The following is an 18,491-nucleotide window of genomic DNA, read 5'->3' as shown; positions in this document are numbered from 1 at the left end:
GGTAGACATATAGACATAGATTCGTGCGTCCACAGGTAGCAGCTGCCTAGTGCAACAAGGGCTGGGGCGGACACTCCCCCCTTCGCATCCTTATATTATACAAACAGGTGGGTTACTCGACTCGCTTTCGGATTGGCCGTAAATCCGCTGGACATTCGGATGGTCATCATTAGTATTCGTATGTCTGGATGGATCTGGATGGATCTCAGGGGTCGGGAGTTGTGTTGCATGGTGCGTTCACATTTGTACAGAACTGTGGCAACACTCCGGAGACTAGCATGCGACAGCTCTCAGAATATGTATTGGAGGGAACAACTATTTTCATGCTATTAGGGTCTGGCTAGGGGAGACTACATTCCACCACCATCGAGCGAGTTTTCCACAGCACTAGTATACTAGCTGGTGGAACCGATTGAAGCATCCATATATTCGATCTCGACTTGCAACTCGCCTCTCTATCACTGCAACCGCGAGGAAGCCACCGAACTGAACACCTCGAGGCCCGCTTCCTTGCGTTCGTGCGTGACTTCTCACTATCTTATCCTTGTCTTATCTTATAGACGTGCTCAAATTGGCATGAGTAACTGGCATAGACAACATCATGTCCTGCGTCAACTACGTAACCTCTATCCGCAATAAACCCCGCTAGGACACCCGACAGATGTCCCATATGTTGCACCAGAGATGCCCGAAATTGTGAAAATCGCATTCACAATACCACCAAGACCTTCGCCTGCAATAAAACCCGCTGCAACAGCAAAACAATACATCTGGTAGTTGTTAAAGAACCTGCACGAGGTGTCAGACGAAGCTATGAAGGCACATGAAGAATTCATGAGACGCACAGTCTTCTCCAGAAAAATGCCAGAGTCGAGCCGGAAAACATTGCCAGAGGGTATGTGCAGACGTCTGCAAAGTGAGCAGGACGACCAATCGCTGTCAAATATAAATCACTTACTCATTATGAACCCGATTCCAATAGCGTTGAAGTTGCTTCATTCTGTGTCAGACTGAATCAGAGACGCAGCCGCGAATTACTCACGGTATGAAGTCGTGATACTTCGGAGGCACCACTGTATACTTCGCCACGACAGAGAGGACGGCTGTTAATCCAAGTGCGATGGCGGCATATCCAGAAGACGATGGAATGGGCAATGTGCTCGACGATACAGCAACAGCCACTGCACGCCATGACTGTACATCAGGCGTGGGGAACGCGCATGTTGTGTAGCTTAAGTCGTTGATACACGGGTAAGCAGTGGAAAACACGACGTAGAGACCCGATGCCATGAAAATCGATACCACGGCTCCGCAGAGCTGAGCAACGAATACAGCCCATGGGGACGCACGGAGGAGGTGTGTGGTCTTGAGGTCGCCAATCATGTCCCCAGCTAAATGGAGCATCGACAAATATTCTATGTTTTCATAAGAAAACTTATACCTTGTTCCGCAGCACCTATTTGATTCACGCCATTCTAGCAGCTCGTCATACCCAAAGTTAATTTAACTTGCCTAGTGTCAACATTCCAGAAAGCAGGTTTAGGAGTTCGCCTCGTTTGATGGCGTAGTTCTGACCCTTTCCTAGACCTCCAAAGATGAGCTGCGAGGCATTACCTGTCGGCATTCAGCTTGTTAGCGCATGTGAACAAATGAGCTGAGCGATAAAGTCACCGATTGATGTGACGGGATTGATGTTCGTCCGACCGGAGCTTTCGCAGCCAATGAAGCTGAATAGGAAAGAGAATACAATCGCTGCATGATACAAGGGAAGCGTCAGCTTCTCCTTGTAATCAATCTATAATGTCGACAACACACCGAGGAGAGTGACACCAACGTTCTGTCCGAACTGAACACCCATCACGACACACGTAACGATCGTGCTGATAACAAGCACAGAACCCCAAGCCCAGAAGGGGACGCGTTCGTGCTCAGGTACAGGATCCACGATATCATCCACTACACCGTCTTTTGAAAACCGTTGCAGGAGCATGCCGCAAGCGGAGCGTATCGCGGCGTACAAGGACCTCCAATTACATGCTACTTCCGTGAAACTTGCACAGAGGAGCATCAGTGTGCCCGGCCAGATCAGCCAGTATCTAGGAGATGGATGGTGGATGGGATCTGTAAGACTCCTACATACAATATTGAGAATATCTTATGGCAGGGACAACAGACAACCCACATTCCCATATAATTCATGTATCCAGGTATAGATGGGTTTGCAATGGTCCCGAAAGCCTGTCATGGATAGTCCAATAGTGGTCAGTATGTCACCCGAAATATAAATTCCTGCACGGACTAATCCCTTTGCGACAATTATAGGACCCAACACAGCCCAAGCAAGGAAACTCTGCATAGCATAACATATTAGCGGTGTGCGTATGCAGTCGTAGCCATAACACATACTCCACCGAGGAAGCTATACGATGCATTGATACCTGTGAGCATCCCTACACCAATGAACGCGGGGGTCCACTCCCAAATCCATCCCTTTCAACTGGTAATCAGACAAAAATTCCTATAATGTATGAAGTACTCACCCAGCTCTCAGCAGCGATCGCTGAACTCCACCCGACTCTATTCAGAGCGTAGAAAACGTGCCAATCCCAAAGCAATCCCGGAGCATACTCGCTGACCACGCGCAAAGTAATGGCAAAGATGAAGGCATATAGCAGCGTCTTGGTTTTCTTCCTTGCTGTCACTTCTGCATTCTTGCCGACATGCAAAGACTGGATAGTGTACGCAGCAGCCACGCCGGAGGGAAATACGAGCTTTAACTTCAAAATGTAGAATTTCCTCAGCGGTTGAGTAAAGCTCAAACCAAAGAAGGCGCAGCAAATGGTGAAAGTGATTAGTCTGCCGATGTCGTCTTTGGGATGCACACTCAATAGTCCAAGCTGGTACGCGGCAGGAAATCCCGAGGTAAACAGCAGTCCGAGGCTTCCTGCTGACGTAGCAGCTGATTGACAGACATTGTTTTCTTTAGGTCCGAAATAACCCCCGCCAAGGAAAGTTGGTGCAGATCTTGACAGTGGTTTCAAGATCGCGAAGCCGATGATTGAGCCGAAGAGCGACGCGCCAAATGTCCACCCCGTCTACGTGAAAGGATGATGGTCCTGAATTAATAGATTTCTAACATATCGGAAGCATAGTTGAACTGACTTTAAGACCCAGGTAGATGTTGCTGGCTGCGATGATGCCTCCCAAAATGCAGCCAACTAGGACGGCTCGAATAGTTAGCTGTTGTTCCTCAACCGGCGCATCCGGAGACTCCGGAAATGGGTCATCTGTGTTAATGAATTGCACGTGCGGCTCTAACTTCCCTTCGGAGTCACCAGACACGGAGACAATGTCGGTGGTAATAGCACTCTTCTCTTTGTCCGAGTGAGAGGATACGGACTGCACGTAGGCCACTCGGTCCTGGTCCTGAGGATCTACAGTCGTCATCTTCAAACCAGAAGGCAGACTTGAACTTGAAGCTACGCTGCCGTTGGCAAAGGGAGCGCATTATATATACAATCCTCAACTGGTCCTTGTGGATGTGCTCCAACATGAGGCGCAAAGGCACGAGTTCAGGCTTATCAGTGAGAAATATGTCAGCGATAAGCAGTAAAATTGGAACAACAGTCAGCTGTAAGGTCCTGCGGAAGCCCATCTGAATATTTCTGCTCCGCTGTCCCGTGACCGATAATTGACAGCAGCAATTAAAAAGTGTGCAAACTCACCTGCTGTGGTGGTCCCGGATGATTTCGTTGGCCCAACGGCTGAGCTTGCCGTTGAAGTGTCAACACACCAACAAGTAAAATGAACTGAAACACGTTTAATCGACCGTGCAGTGAATGAATATTCATTCGACTTGTAACCCATCGTTAAAATTACATATCAGTACATTGCCCACCGAGGGATAGGATAACTTGTGCTTAACCACAATACAGGACCCCCTGGACAGCCAACTGTCGTTCCGTATACAGCACCCGAAACACCTGCAATCGTCAATACTGCATTCACGATGCCGCCCAGACCCTTCCCCAGCAATGAACCCGGCAGCAATAGCAAAGCAGTACATCTCGTAGTGGCCGAAAAACCTGCAAAGCCTATGAAATCATGACAATGAGGGTGGGAGAAATACTTACTTTCTGCGCCAGAAGAAAGCAATCGTAGAGCCGAAGAACATGGCCAAAGGATAGGTGCATACATCTGGTGATAGCATTAGAATTATCAAATGGATTCGGAATATTCCTCACTCATGATGAAACCGATACCGATGGCGTTAAAGTTCCTGCATGTCCAATTTGTAAGGGTTCGTTTCGAAGTAAGGTACCGAGAAACCTACGGAACCCAAATATGATATTTAGGCGGGACAACAGTGTGCTTCGCCACAACCGAAATCACAGCCGCGATGCCCAACCCTATGGCTGTATATCCTGATGACGGTGGGATGGGAAGGGTAGATGATGAGACCGCAACTCCGACTGCCTGTTGAATGAGTAAGCAACGTGCAATGAAAGGTACAGCATGATAGTCTAAGAAACCCACCCTCCAAGATTGCACATCAGGTGTCGGGAAGCTGCAAGTAGTGTAGGAGAGATCATTGATGCATGGATACGCAGTCGAGAAAATGACGTAGACGCCAGCGGCCATAAAGATGGACACGATGGCGCCGGTCAGCTGACCGCAAAAGACAGCTTTTGGGGACGCCCTGAGAAGATGAGTCGCTTTGAGATCGCTAATCATGTCAGCAGCTACACGACAAATGAATATATATGAGCAGTCCAGAGTATGATTACAGACCTTGCTCAGCAGCACCTGGGAGTAATGTATGAGGAGCAGTAGTTTGGAGAGGCATAATCCATACCCAAAGCAAGCATTCCTGATAACGAGTTCAGGAGCTCTCCTCTTTTAACTGAGTACCCTCTCCCTTTTCCAATACCACCAAAAACTAGCTGAGAAGCATTACCTTCGAGAAACCCGTCAGCATAGAATTGCGGTTTCCCGGATGCACTCACCAATGGATGTCACTGGATTGATGTTTGTGCGGCCAGCACTCTCACAACCAATGAAGCTAAACATGAATGCGAAGACAATAGCTGGACTCGGTAATTCAAGCACAGTTCATTGTGAAGGAGTTGTGTCTTACCAAGAATCGTGATACCGACATTCTGGCCATACTGAACACCCATGACGACACATGTGACTATGATGCTACCGACGAGCACACCACCCCAGAGCCAGAATGGAACGCGGTCTTCCGGTGGTACAGGATCCACGATCTCTTCTACATCGGTCTTTTCGAAGGAATCTCCGCGGAAACGTTCCGTGAGTGCACCTATCGCAACGCGCGCAGCAGAGTAAATGGACTTCCAGTTGCAGGCAACTTCTGTGAAACTCGTGCAAAGTAACATGAGTGTGCCTGGCCAGACCTGCACACGATGAGCGCAATGAATCTAGAGTGATTCGGAAGATAGCCTCTTACCAGCCAGTAGCGTGGCGACGGGTGGTTAATGGGATCGGTCAGAGACCTCCAGGTAACTGGTTTAACTGAGGTGTACTTGAACAATGATGAAATCACGCACATGGATGCATAATTCATCTGCCCCGGGATGGATGTAACTGCCGGAATACCGAAGGCCTGTGATCCTGTCAGATGCACCGGCGGGTAAGAAGTTCTTTGCATACCTTGCCCGTGTGGACAATGACAGGGCCGATGATAGCCCATGCGAGGAAGCTCTGCAGGCGTTATATGAGATAGGGGGCCATGCAGAGTATGACACGAACTCACACCACCCAAGAAACTGTATGATGAGTTGATACCTGTGAGCATTCCTGCACCAATAAACGCTGGCGTCCATTCCCAAATCCATCCCTGTTGTACTTCAGAAAACAAATATTTCGCATGCAACAGCAGAGACTGACCCAACTCTCTGCGGCGATGATGTCATTCCACCCCAGTCGATTGAGCGCATAAAAAATATGCCAGTCCCAAAGAAGCCCAGGAGCGTATTCGCTGACGACGCGCAGAGTAATCGCAAAACAGAAAGAGATCAACAATGCCTTGGTCTTCTTCTTAGCATCCCTCGCAGCGTTTTTGCCCACGTGAAGCGAGCGAATCGTGTACGCTGCGGCAACTCCGGAAGGAAACACGAGCTTGAGCTTCAAAATATAGAACTTCCGGAGCGGGATCGAAAATGCAAGACCAAAGAAAGCGCAGCAAATAGTGAACGTGAATAGCCGACCAATGTCATCCCGAGGAGTTGCGCCGAGAAGTCCAAGCTGGTACGCAGCAGGGAAGCCAGAGGTAAAAAGCAGTCCAAGACTACCAGCAGCAGATGCTGCAGATTGGCATACGTTGTTTTCCTTGGGACCAAAATAGCCGCCTCCAAGCCATCGTGGTGCCGTGGTAGAGAAGGACTTGAGGATAGCGAAGCCTGAAAATAACTGTCAGTGACAGTTATGCCATACCATATGAAGAACCAAACCGAATATTGATCCAAATAGTGATGCACCGAAGGTCCACCCCGTCTACATACAGAATCAGAATTTGAGGCGTCTCTAAATATTTGCACAGACCTTCAAACCTAGATAAACGTTACTTGCGGAAATAACTGCCCCTAGGAGGCAGCCAACAAGTAGAGCCCTTACGGTCAACTGTCTCTCTTCCACAGGAGCATCGGGATCGAGGGGGAAAGGGTCGTCGGTGTTAATGAAACGACCACCAGACACGAACTCTCCACTATCATCATCCTGAGAGTTACGCTCAACCGTAGATATATCATCACCAGCTGATGACGAATACTTCTCCTTCATGGCAGAAGAAGCGAGGTCGTGATGGTTAGAGATACCACTCTCGTGGATGCCGTTGGAGGTCATGTCACGCAGATACGATGTTGGATTCTGTTGATCCGAGCTTTTATGAAAATTCTTATCCGGCATGATATTTTGGAACGTCAGGTGCTTCTCCGACCTTGTGCATGCAAACGAAAGCGCTTCTGCGAGCTGTGTGGGGTGAACGTGAGACGATAAGCCAAAAAATGAATGCAGTCTGAAGGTTAACCTGATCGAGATAGACCGCTTGAAAAAGTATTGCTACCTTAGAATAAAGGTAGGACGTACAAGTCAACACCGGGGAGTAAGTGTAGAGTGCTTAACTGCACAGTGCAGTCTACCAAACTAGAAGACCGGGCGTTATGCATTGCACTCAGCTGGCGTTCGTCCATGTGGTTGATAAGACTATTTTTGCTTTATGAAAGGACCTGAAAGTATATCCACGGCCTAGTGCCAAGACCTACGATATGAAACATAGTTCTGCCTAACGGTGGAATGAAAACCTATCGGTTTGCCTATCAGCACAACTGAAATAACGACACAAAAGGCGCTCACTGTCAGTGTCGACCGGCGTCCGAGATGGTCAGTACCTGGACCATAACTCATGTGTCAGTTCCAACTAAGTAGTAGTACAGACGACATTTCCCATAACTTCAAGCTGCTGCAGTTGATAACTGCCACAATAAATTCAAACCCAGCCCTTTACAGCTCTTTGCATAAAGGATGGCACTGGCGTGAAATTTTCGTTCAATTAGGAAATGTTAGACTTAGTGAATTTTTGCTCGTGTACGCTCATACTACCCTTATATTATCATCTTCCCAACATGGGATTTCGCAAGATCAGTCGTGATGTGAAACTTGCGGCAATCCGACTCCATGAACGGAACCTTCTAAGCCTTCGTGATATCCTAGATTGCTTCCAGACGCACTTGGTTTCGGATTTTGAAGCTCTGGCACGAAACCGGCGATGTCGTGGACCGTCAGCCCAACACAGCAATGCGTGGTCGTCTGCGTGCTCTCGATCGTGAAGATATCGATTGCCTGCTTCGCCTTGTAAGGCAGAATCCTGACTATTTTTTAAATGAGCTCATGCACCTCCTCGCGACAAACCAATTCATATCTGTCCATTTCACGACAATCTTCCGCGAGCTCGAACGTGCTGATGTGAGCTACAAGAAACTCAAGCGCATTGCCAATGAACGCAACGAGACTCTCCGTGCTGCGTTCATCGCACGCATGGCTCAGTATGATCCATCAGAGTTGGGATTTATTGACGAGACGTCAAAAGATGAGCGGACACCTGGTAGACGTCCATGTAGTAGGGATCATTAGTCACAGATTTTAGTTCCACGCTTTCGCTTTTTGGACATGGTCGGAGGTAGTGTAAGGATCTTCATGGGCTGGGACTGCTCAAGCTCGTCATCTTCGCCGTCGTCATCAGAGTCAGGTTCCTCTTCCTCCGAAAGTTCTTTCATTCGAATATCATCCTCATCGGACCCATTGGAATCAAGGTCACTGTCATGCTCTAGCAGGCTCTTGTGTTTTTTGGAGGCAGGAATAGTTATAAACGGCATGATGATAATGAATTACAGGGGACGCGAGTGTACAATGAGCAAAATTTCACTAAGTCTAACATTTCCTAATTGAACGAAAATTTCACGCCGGTGCCATCCTTTATGCAAAGAGCTGTAATATGTGCTAAGATGAGTGTGAAGTACTTTTGTGACACTCATCTTAGGACATATTAAGTAGCGTTCTGACTATTCACCCTTGGGCCTCCGGGACGGCGGCGTTAAGTAGGTCGTCAGAATCGATGGCTTCAGCATTATCGTCGCAGCATGTAAGTCGAGGATTGGCATGACTGGCACTTTTAAACAACATCTAGATTTCAAGGGAACAAGTACTGAGTCAGGTCTGAGAACTGTTACTGAGTAATAGTACGCCAGCGTAAGCCTGCGCTGTTTCTCGGATAAAATTTACAGCCGCAGAAATTGAGCAGTTGAAGCGGCGCCTTAACACCTTCAACCCGGAAATTCGCGAAGTCGTTCTTTGGTTGTGCAAAGTATAACTCTGTCCTCGGTCGCGTCCATGTCTGTGACATCGTTTTTCTCGTCTTTCTTCAACACTGTGCACGGAGACGCACCGGAGGAGAAGCAGCCAGAAAACGAACACAAGGAGGAGGAAGTTACTGAGGCGGGGGAACCATCGAAAGAGTCTGAGGAAGCCGAGGAAGTAGAAGCTGAGGATGTATGTCTCCATTCCAGATACATTGTCTCCTCCTGTTGATGTCACTCCGGTATGCAGGTCCACCCGATTATTCTGGAGGAGTGCAAAAACTCAGCCGCATGCGCTTCCCTAACGAGACATTTCGAACACTGCCAGGAGAAGGTGCAAGCTGGACAAGGCTTTAAAGGCGAGGACTGTGTGGAGGAATTGTGAGTTGGTATTTGAATATAAATCTTTGCATGACGCTCATATACGGTGATCATAGATGTAAGTTATGTTGTTACTTATTCGATATTCGTATTGATTTGGGCCTATTTCAACTACTTTATATGTAGTCCAGTGAGTCGTCTGTTCTCTCATCCTTGTCATTCTCGTTAACAGCATCGTGTACAGCATGATGCACTGCGCCGACGTATGTATATTCTCTCCTGACTCCTAAAAGTTCCCATTTAACAATTTGCGAAGGCTTGTGCCGCACCAAAACTGTTCTCCAAGCTCAAGTAGACGCTAGAGTTAATATCACAGTGCGTCTTTGCTTTTCAGTCTCCTTTGAGTATCTTAGACAATCATCCCTATAGTTAGATTGTTCGTGAGGAGCAATATCATCTTTCTCTCTTGCCACCTATAACCTGCTGAGGCGGATCATGTTGATCGGTAAATGCACCAACATTCTTACTGCCCGGCGTCGTCCCCATCGTTATTTCCGTCTGAGCCGCGTGCTGCAACGTGGTCTTGGCTCCATTCTTTCTACATGAGACTGTTGGCATTGTGAGTGTGAGTGAGGTGGTGACTTTTCAGCTGTTGACGAAACTTGTATCCTGCAAATTGAAAGTTTGTCAGCTGGTGCACATAACCGCATAGCCGTAATAATGACACCGCTGATCGCACTTACAGTATATTTATATCCTGGTATTGTGACTCGCCAATGTCTGGACCTGAATAAGGTCATCTAGGAGTTTTTTTAGACAGAACATCACGATCGAATACACTAGGTACGTCAATCCCTTAATTTCAAGTAATTGAGATGCGCCCAGTGTGCTGCACCTCTGCACTAGCCTTGGCAGATAGGATTCCTCCGAAGCGTTCAGTACGCCTAACTTCGGTCGCTCAATGTCAAGTGATTGAGATGTACCCAGTGTCTGCATTAGCCGCAGATAGGCGTGCACAGCGTTCAGGAGCCTGTAGCGTTAAATCGAGTTGTTCAGAATTGTATGCTGTTCTGCCATGATGGAATTGGCCAATCGGCTAACTAGTCCGACCGAGGCATTGCATTCAGCCGCGAAGGCTAATGTCCGCCAATCTCAAGCGTCGGCCACTGTGTACGTGGTCTTCTCGACTCTCGAGGGACCGAGTTCGGCTGCTTTGTGATCCGTCGCCGCGAAAGGGCAAGTCTCTAAGGTGTGTCATGTTCCATAGAAAACTCTGATTGAAAGTTTCGTTATCCATGCGTCCAATTCCCTTATGAATGACATGAATGACTATTAAAAGGTGTAAAGTACAAAATCCTGTCTCCTCATGACAAATTTTTGGACTCCGAATTGGTTATGGCGCTAGTGTTCAAATCAAGAAGAACCAACCATTACGCGCTTGCCTGGTTTTGATTCAGAGCCTCTAGCGCCCGACAGATGCTTAAGTTCTGGAATCCTCCCAGGGTTCTCAACAATGTCCCCCTTTGCAACAGAACCAGAACTCAACCCTGATGGACCTTGTCCAAGTCCTTCGACTCCAACCTCCCCTGCATATAAATACACATGTCCGTACTCCAAGCACAAGGAGGGCAGGAATTTAGTAGTCTGTATTGATGGGTCATCGAATCGTTTTGGACTGAGGGTGCGTATGCAATTCATTGATTTTCTTTGACTAACGACTGTGCAGAACACCAATGTCGTCGAACTATACAGCCAACTCGTGAAATCTGAATCCCAACTCACTTATTACAACAGCGGTATAGGCACGCAGGCACGGCCGACATGGCGTTCTCTTACATATGTCCATTATTGGCTAAGCAGCAAGGTGGACTTGCTTATTGCTTGGTACGTGGCGCGATTGAATTTTATCGTATATTATTGATCGATGAATCAGGAATCTCGAAAAAGTGATACTGGCGGCGTATAGATGGATATCAGAAAATTACCAGGACGGGGATAGGATCTACCTTTTCGGTATGTTCTCATGTTTCATGCCATGTTATATCCGATCATCTCGTCAAAGGCTTCTCTAGGGGCGCTTACCAAGCTCGAGCAATTGCTGGAATGATTCACCGCGTGAGTAGCCTGGATTGAAGTGTTACGCCAAAGGATCATTGACCTTCTCTCTCTCTAGGTCGGCTTGATTCTCCCCGGCAACAACGAGCAAATACCATTGTAAGCATCGTCTCATCTAGCGCCATCGCGTCCTTCTCATCTTGGCGACATTCAGCGCTTTCGAGCTATACTCTAAAATAGAGGAAAAGGTGCCAAAGGCGGGAGCATCTCAGGGAAAACATGTTATGGCAAACGAGCTTGCAAAGACGTTCAAGAGCACATTCTGCAGGTCGCACGTCCACATCCATTTCATCGGCGTATGGTAAGACCCTGACATTTGTGCATGGTTGATGCCTGTCATTCATTCATGTCAAGGGACACCGTTTCTTCGGTCGGCGTTGTGAGGGGAAAGACGCTGCCTTCGACCACTAACCGTGACCATCATATGTGCTATTTCAGACACGGTCTTGCTTTGGATGAGCGGCGAGTCAAATTCCTCCCAGAGTACATTCATGGTGCAAATACGGAAGGTTCCCATTCTGATCGCATCAAGGAGGTCTGGTTTGCGGGTAGTCACTCGGACGTGTACGTTTACGCGATAAATCTCGGCACCTTCGATCGACTAACCGACGTTTGCAGTGGCGGAGGCAATCGACTCAACGAGAAGCTTCAGTCAGGTGACATTCCACTGCTGTGGATGCGAAAGGAGGCTGTCGAGGCGGGCCTGAGGGTGAAGCCCACGGAAGTCGTCTGGAAAATGGACGATTTGCAGAAGAGGACGTTCGAATCACTCCGGAGAACGTGGTGGTTGCTCGAATTTGCTCCTGTCAAGCGGGTTATATATGGCACTCAAGACCGTTACACATTCAAGTATGTGCCACTTGATCTTTTTGCGTTAATGAATTCATTCGAAATTACTTAAGGCTCCATCGTGGCGCGCCTCGGGAGATCCTTCCGGGACAGAAGATTCACGCTTCTGTCCTTTTCAAGGGGAACTACCGAGCTAAGGCCAAATTCTGGAAGGATTTCGACGTCTGGCCAGAATTGATGTACTGGAATGATCCAGTCAGCCACGAACGACTTTCGAAACTCGGTCCACTGTGGGAGAAGGATATATTTGATGCATCAACCGTTGACTCACATTTGAAATATATTCAATTACATGGAGTGGAGTGTTCCGACGCGGTTGACAGATTAGCGTTCATGGCTTCATTTAGTGAGCATTTCCCCTTAATACCGCTTACGTCCCTCTGAGGGCTTTACAGAACAAGGAAGGGCTGCAATTAAAAAGTCTGATAGCTGGGAGATCCAGTTAAATCAGTTGGTTCGCTACAGCGATGATCCGAAAGTACGTATCAGTGCTACCGTCGTACTGAGCGAACTATGTAAGTTACGGTGAACCTGTTCTTTAAGCATCGTCTCACTCTCTGCAGCGTCTGACCTTGACCCGAAGTACTTGAAAAAAGCCGCCGCTGATGTATTGAAAATGCTAGAGAGCAAGCACGATATCGACCAGATTCGAGCCTGCAAAGCTCTTCCTGCCCTGGTGAAGCATGCTGCGGTAGGGGACGAGATCTTGAGCGAAAAGACATTCCAGCGTGTACTTGACCTTGGAGGAGTCTCCGAAACCGAGTCGTTGATGGTGCAAATTCATGCATCACAGACATTGTCTTTGCTTGCTCGCGAAAGTTCGTAATACAGCCCAAGAACAATCTTCACTTTGTGACTAAGATATCTTCAGATGGGAATCGACCGGCTTTGACGGAAAAAGCGGCGAATGACATCACCGATCTTCTCAGCAGCGAACGTAAGTTGCGATTTTAACCATCATGTCTGTACATTGGAGTTAATACGATCGATCGCAGATGAAGAGATTCTGGTAGCTGCATTACGCATACTTGCCGCCCTTGTCCACGACGGTATGTTCGATCGTTCCTCGAACACAGACATGCTTGACAGCAGGTTCGCAGAACAAGCGCAAGCTACGGTGCTGGATCTAATTCCTTTGCTCATCAAACACTTGAAGCAACATGACTTTTACATCTCCCCGCCGGTGGGCAATGTTATATGTGCATATGCAAGACATGGTAACTGTTTTATATCACTCTTACTTGTTCCGTGAGCTCACAGCAGGATGCAGATAGTTTCCGTCAGCGTTTACTCGACGCAGAAAGTGGTTTCCTCGCGCTTTTGGTCGACATGTTGGAACATCGCTTAACTGACATCGAGGATCCTGCCATTCAAATCCTTCGCCAACTTGCAAGCTATGGTACGACAAATGCACTCACATCCATATATATAGTATCTCACTAGCACACCTCCAGTCGACATTCAGACTGACTTGATTCACAAAGGACACATTAAGAAGCTGGCGTCCTTGATGAAAAGTCGAAAACACGACACAAGTAGTGGAGCTACTCTTGCAATGCTCTCGATTCTCCCATGTCGTGAGTTTTTTACGCGGTGATCTCCCTTCCGCTACTAAGATTCCTTCAGCATTCATACGATTGGTGGCAGTCCAGGAAGGTGTCGTTGAGACGTTGGTCAATCATCTAAAACACCGGCAGAAGTGTTTGTTTGCGGCTTACGCACTCTCTCTTATCCTGGAACACGGTCAGTCCCTCGCCTGATAGTATGATTTAATCTCTCCGAACACAATTCAGACAACATAAGAAGCGCCATGTTCGAGCTATCAGCACCTGACTACATCGTCGGCGCGTTGAAACATGGATCATTCAATGGGACGGTCGAGAATGAGCATGGTAAAGTCGTACTCGGACGTCTCATGCACAATGGTATGCCTATGCGCTGCTTTGTTTGCCCTCTCGAGATCTCAACACTGTCGTAGATGACCTGAGGGCGGCTGTCATCAAAGCCCATACAACAGCGGCCCTTTGCACCATGTTCAGAAAGGGCGAATTAGCACTGAATCATGCAGCAGTTGATTTCCTGGACATTATGACCAACTATCGTGAGCACGCATTTCTATCTGTGCTACTTTATGCTCACGAACATCAAAGCGGACGGGAAAGAGTTCATTAAAGAATCCAAGGTTCCTATATTCCGCGCTATAGTGGGGGCCTTGGACCAACAGGACTGGGGATCGCAAAAAAATGCCGCAATAGCACTCCACACCCTTTTTGGGATTCAGCATTCTTCCGAGGGAACCTTTCGTCACGGAAGAGTTTCAGCCAGTCGTCTTGGAAAGGCTTCCGGAGATACTGAGATTGCTAGCGCATGATCGGTCTTACCGCACTGTTGGCGGTGCGGCAGCTCTCCTAGCACTCTCTGAGGACGGTATGTTCAACTCGACAACAAGTGCCCATACATGCTCATATTTCTGAAGGAACCGTACGGGCTCGTGTGCGAGAGCACGCAGATTTTAAATTTGTTAGAAGCAAGTATTTCTCAAAGACCATGAAACTACAGTATCATGGTTCAGGACCCCCGGGAAGGTAGCCTATGCTTTTTCTCATGACGTCACGGGGATCTAACGCTTGCTATCAGAGGATGTCCACAAAATGCTCGACAAATTATTTGCGGTCATGGAGGAAGGCATTGACCATCGCGGTGCCCTGAGATTCCCAGATGTGCACCCAATGCCTAGGCGCAGTCCCTTGGTCACTTCCCTCGCGATCTTATCTTGCGTCTTGTACGTTCCTTGCGGTCTTGCAGCTATGCTGACCGGATTGGCAATCGATAAGACGGACCCACCACCCACATGACTTGCGTGACGGGCACCAAGCGACTTTTTCCAGTTTCCTTGGGTGTTCATAAGCAGGAGAATTAGAGTTACAGAGTCCAATGCAAAGCAGGATATATATATCATACTGGTGTCTTGATGATGAATGCAACAAGAGAATCAAATTTTAACCCTCTCGGCTGCCTCGCGATTAGCCACATATTCTTCCAAAGTTTCGTCACCCTGGCCTCGTCGAATCTTAACGTGCGTATTGGATTGATGACAGATTCCTGCGTCTGATCACGGGGAGATATAGAAGGAACTCCTTTTCGATCGCTTTCTCGATATCCTCGAATGTGCGGGAAAGCCAGTGCCAGTTGCCGGTATGCAATCATGATCACTACCATGATCACTACATTTGTGCATGTTTGTGCGGAAAGCAGCTCTCAATTAAGTAATACAATGAACGCAATGGACATACCGGCGTCCGGTCATGCTGATCGAGGGCTTGTCTCGGACTTTCCCGAAGCGCAACAGGTTTATTCTCCGTGCATCTTGAGTGCGGTGTTATTTGGAACTAAAGACTCCGCTTGCGTCTACGACATTGCATATACTCTTCCATGCGTCACTCAAAGATGAGGAATGTGCAGTAGAGGTAAGAAGTTTAGTTTAGTGCGAGTCGAGGCAAGTGGGCACGGGGGTGCTGTGGCACGAGATTCCATGCTGCAGGGATGTTGAAAGGAACCGAGCTTGGAGGTTCAGATCAGAGAACCGGTGAGCCGCAGATATTGTCATATACTACAATATAAAGTCATATATATAATAGTTTCGCGTTTCGTCACATTGGAATATAAAGCAATATATGGATCATGTAAAACCACCGCAATCTACATGCATAATCGCTAGCAAGAACTTACCGGTTCGCTGATGCCACCGCTATGTCATACCTCGCGCTGGATTATGCGTGTCTACCATGCGGCAGCCTGGGTGTGGGACTGACACCATGAGTTCTGCCAGTGGAACACTATGCTAAGCTTCCTCAACCATGTCCTCTCCTTCAACAGAGCCTCAACTCACCACTGACGTGTCTTGTCCAAGTCCTACAGCTGCAATCTCCCCTATGAATAAATACACATGTCCATACTCCAAGCACAAGGAGGGCAGGAATTTAGTAGTCTGTATTGATGGATCATCGAATCGTTTTGGACTGAGGGTGCATATGCAATTCATTGATTTTCTTCGGCTAACGACTGTACAGAACACCAATGTCGTCGAACTATACAGCCAACTCGTGAAATCTGAATCCCAACTCACTTATTACAACAGCGGTGTGGGCACGCAGGCACGGCCGACATGGCGTTTTCTTACATATGCCCAGTATTGGCTAAGCAGCAAGGTGGACTTGCTTATTGCCTGGTACGCGGCGCGGTAAAATTTTATGTTGTATTGCTGATCTATAAATCAGGAATCTTGAAAAAGTGATACTGGCGGCGTATAGATGGATATCAGAAAATTATCAGGACGGGGATAGGATCTACCTGTTCGGTATGTTCTCATCTATCATACAATGTTACATCCGATTATCTCTTCAAAGGCTTTTCTAGAGGTGCCTACCAAGCTCGAGCAGTCGCTGGAATGATCCACCGCGTGAGTCGCCTGGATTGAAGTGTTACGCCAAATGATCATTGACATTCTCTCTCTCTAGGTCGGCTTGATTCTCCCCGGCAACAACGAGCAAATACCATTGTAAGCATCGTCTCATCTAGCGCCATCGCGCTCTTCTCATCTTGGCGACATTCAGCGCTTTCGAGCTATACTCTAAAATAGAGGAAAAGGTGCCAAAGGCAAAAGGATCTCAGGGAAAGCGTGTCACTGCGAACGAACTTGCAGAGACGTTCAAGAGTACATTCTGCAGGTCGGACGTTCACATCCATTTCATCGGCGTATGGTAAGACCCTGATCTTTGTGCATGGTTGATGCCTGTTATTCATTCATGCCAAGGGACACCGTTTCTTCGGTCGGCGTTGTGAGGGGAAAGACGTTGCCTTCGACCACTAACCGTGACCACCATATGTGCTATTTCAGACACGGTCTTGCTTTGGATGAGCGGCGAGTCAAATTCCTCCCAGAGTACATCCATGGTGCAAATACGGCAGGTTCCCATTCCGATCGCATCAAGGAGGTCTGGTTTGCGGGTAGCCACTCGGACGTGTACGTTTACGCGTTAAATCTCGGCACCTTCGATTTACTAACCGACGTTTGCAGTGGCGGAGGCAATCGACTCAACGAGAAGCTTCAGTCAGGTGACATTCCACTGCTGTGGATGCGAAAGGAGGCTGTCGAGGCAGGCTTGAGGGTGAAGCCCACGGAGGTCGTCTGGAAAATGGACGATTTGCAGAAGAGGACGTTCGATTCACTCCGAAAAGCTTGGTGGTTGCTTGAATTTGTTCCCGTTAAGCGGGTTGTGTATGGCACTCAAGACAGTCAAGACAGTCACGCATTCAAGTACGTACCACTTGAGCTTTCTGCATCAACGAATTCATTTAAGTAATCTTCCCAAGGCCCCACTGTGGCGCGCCTCGGGAGATCCTTCCAGGACAGAAGATTCATGCCTCTGTCCTGTTCAAAGGCAACTACAGAGCTAAGGCCAAATTCTGGAAGGACTTCGACGTCTGGCCAGAATTGATGTACTGGAATGATCCAGTCAGCCATGAACGACTTTCGAAATTGGGTCCACTGTGGGAGAAGGATATTTTCGATGCATCAACTGTTGGCTCACTTCTGAGAGATATTCAATTACATGGAGTGGAGTGTTTCGACGCAGTTGACAGATTGGCGTTCATGGCTTCATTCGGTAAGCATTTCCCCTTAATACCGGTTATGTCCTTCTGAGTGCTCTACAGAACAAGGACGGGCTGCAATTAGAAAGTCTGATAGCTGGGAGATCCAGTTAAATCAGTTGGTTCGCTACAGCGACGATCCGAAAGTACGTGTCAGTGCTGCCGTTGCACTGGGCGAACTCTGTAAGTCATGTTGAACCTGTCGCACCGACGTTGCCTCACTCTCTGCAGTGCCCGACCTTGACACGAAGTCCTTGGGAAAGGCAGTTGCTGACGTGTTAACGATGTTGGAGAGTAATAACCATATCGATCAAATTCGAGCTTGCAAAGCCCTTCCCTCCCTGGTCAAGCATGTCGCCTTAGGGAACGAGATCTTGAATGAAAACATATTCCAGCGTGTGCTGGACCTTGGAGGGGTCGCCGAAACCGAATCGTTAATGGTGCAAATTTATGCATCACAGACTTTGTCTTTGCTTGCTAGCCATGGTTCGTAGTCCAGCCCAGGAACGATATTCGCTTCATGACTAGATATGTTCAGATGGGTATCGACCGGCTTTGACGGACAAAGCGGCGACGGACATCGCCGATCTTCTCCAGAGCGAGCGTAAGTTAAGATCTTAACCATGCTTTTATATTGGAGTTGACACAACCGATCGCAGGTGAAGAAATTTTGGCAGC

General features: G+C 48.0%; 5 protein-coding genes across 5 annotated transcripts; 3 read left to right on the top strand and 2 right to left on the bottom strand.

The window, feature by feature from the left end:
• Positions 1 to 549: 549 nt before the first annotated feature.
• Positions 550 to 3,653, bottom strand: EDB91DRAFT_1205972 (OPT oligopeptide transporter protein-domain-containing protein). Its single transcript, XM_041320702.1, has 13 exons — positions 3,163 to 3,653; positions 2,541 to 3,095; positions 2,407 to 2,490; positions 2,300 to 2,350; positions 2,183 to 2,238; positions 1,816 to 2,132; positions 1,672 to 1,752; positions 1,513 to 1,614; positions 1,442 to 1,456; positions 1,043 to 1,391; positions 959 to 993; positions 846 to 909; positions 550 to 789 (listed from the first exon to the last, which is right to left on the bottom strand). The coding sequence occupies exons 1-13, from the start codon at positions 3,445 to 3,447 to the stop codon at positions 627 to 629; spliced, it is 2,157 nt and encodes a 718-aa protein (XP_041174030.1). The 5' UTR covers positions 3,448 to 3,653; the 3' UTR covers positions 550 to 626.
• An 87-nt stretch (positions 3,654 to 3,740) lies between these two features.
• On the bottom strand, positions 3,741 to 7,497 carry EDB91DRAFT_1151574 (OPT oligopeptide transporter protein-domain-containing protein). Its single transcript, XM_041319439.1, has 17 exons — positions 7,378 to 7,497; positions 7,111 to 7,325; positions 6,568 to 7,051; positions 6,477 to 6,519; positions 5,914 to 6,425; positions 5,780 to 5,863; positions 5,677 to 5,727; positions 5,574 to 5,629; positions 5,474 to 5,519; positions 5,138 to 5,420; positions 5,007 to 5,087; positions 4,856 to 4,957; positions 4,792 to 4,806; positions 4,537 to 4,742; positions 4,334 to 4,476; positions 4,245 to 4,279; positions 3,741 to 4,197 (listed from the first exon to the last, which is right to left on the bottom strand). The coding sequence occupies exons 2-17, from the start codon at positions 7,212 to 7,214 to the stop codon at positions 4,130 to 4,132; spliced, it is 2,313 nt and encodes a 770-aa protein (XP_041174029.1). The 5' UTR covers positions 7,215 to 7,325; positions 7,378 to 7,497; the 3' UTR covers positions 3,741 to 4,129.
• A 1,326-nt stretch (positions 7,498 to 8,823) lies between these two features.
• EDB91DRAFT_1151554 (Non-heme 11 kDa protein of cytochrome bc1 complex) lies at positions 8,824 to 9,816 on the top strand. The gene is made up of 6 exons (XM_041319438.1): positions 8,824 to 9,069; positions 9,127 to 9,255; positions 9,333 to 9,338; positions 9,366 to 9,367; positions 9,442 to 9,460; positions 9,514 to 9,816. Exons 1-6 carry the CDS (start codon positions 8,911 to 8,913, stop codon positions 9,550 to 9,552), a joined length of 354 nt encoding a protein of 117 aa, XP_041174028.1. The 5' UTR covers positions 8,824 to 8,910; the 3' UTR covers positions 9,553 to 9,816.
• An 894-nt stretch (positions 9,817 to 10,710) lies between these two features.
• Positions 10,711 to 12,545, top strand: EDB91DRAFT_1058011 (uncharacterized protein; the record flags this gene model as incomplete). The annotated part of the gene is made up of 9 exons (XM_041314125.1): positions 10,711 to 10,878; positions 10,924 to 11,081; positions 11,131 to 11,210; positions 11,260 to 11,312; positions 11,371 to 11,411; positions 11,467 to 11,613; positions 11,667 to 11,880; positions 11,959 to 12,161; positions 12,215 to 12,545. The coding sequence occupies 9 exons, from the start codon at positions 10,711 to 10,713 to the stop codon at positions 12,543 to 12,545; spliced, it is 1,395 nt and encodes a 464-aa protein (XP_041174027.1).
• A 3,473-nt stretch (positions 12,546 to 16,018) lies between these two features.
• EDB91DRAFT_1057950 (uncharacterized protein) lies at positions 16,019 to 17,524 on the top strand (the record flags this gene model as incomplete). Its single annotated transcript, XM_041314124.1, has 7 exons — positions 16,019 to 16,186; positions 16,232 to 16,389; positions 16,439 to 16,518; positions 16,568 to 16,620; positions 16,679 to 16,719; positions 16,775 to 16,921; positions 16,975 to 17,524. The coding sequence occupies 7 exons, from the start codon at positions 16,019 to 16,021 to the stop codon at positions 17,522 to 17,524; spliced, it is 1,197 nt and encodes a 398-aa protein (XP_041174026.1).
• Between the last annotated feature and the right edge of the window lie 967 nt (positions 17,525 to 18,491).

The sequence above is a fragment of the Suillus paluster genome, assembly GCF_016628075.1.
Source record: "Suillus paluster strain FC165 chromosome Unknown EDB91scaffold_57, whole genome shotgun sequence".
Taxonomy (NCBI): Eukaryota; Fungi; Basidiomycota; class Agaricomycetes; order Boletales; family Suillaceae; genus Suillus; species Suillus paluster.
Note: the sequence above shows the minus strand (reverse complement) of the source record. Positions and strands in the feature narration are given on the sequence as shown.

Excerpts from the sequence above, each read along its gene's own strand:
- EDB91DRAFT_1205972 (XM_041320702.1), bottom strand. The coding sequence starts at position 3,447 with ATGACGACTGTAGATCCTCAGGACCAGGACCGAGTGGCCTACGTGCAG. Across the intron at positions 2,133-2,182 it reads TACATGAATTATATGGGAAT|GAGTCTTACAGATCCCATCC; the intron begins GTGGGTTGTCTG and ends TATTGTATGTAG. Across the intron at positions 994-1,042 it reads AAGTATCACGACTTCATACC|CAACTTCAACGCTATTGGAA; the intron begins GTGAGTAATTCG and ends CACAGAATGAAG.
- EDB91DRAFT_1151574 (XM_041319439.1), bottom strand. The coding sequence starts at position 7,214 with ATGGACGAACGCCAGCTGAGTGCAATGCATAACGCCCGGTCTTCTAGT. Across the intron at positions 6,520-6,567 it reads ACGTTTATCTAGGTTTGAAG|ACGGGGTGGACCTTCGGTGC; the intron begins GTCTGTGCAAAT and ends TTCTGTATGTAG. Across the intron at positions 4,198-4,244 it reads CGGTATCGGTTTCATCATGA|ATGTATGCACCTATCCTTTG; the intron begins GTGAGGAATATT and ends TGCTATCACCAG.
- EDB91DRAFT_1151554 (XM_041319438.1), top strand. The coding sequence starts at position 8,911 with ATGTCTGTGACATCGTTTTTCTCGTCTTTCTTCAACACTGTGCACGGA. Across the intron at positions 9,070-9,126 it reads AGGAAGTAGAAGCTGAGGAT|GTCCACCCGATTATTCTGGA; the intron begins GTATGTCTCCAT and ends TCCGGTATGCAG.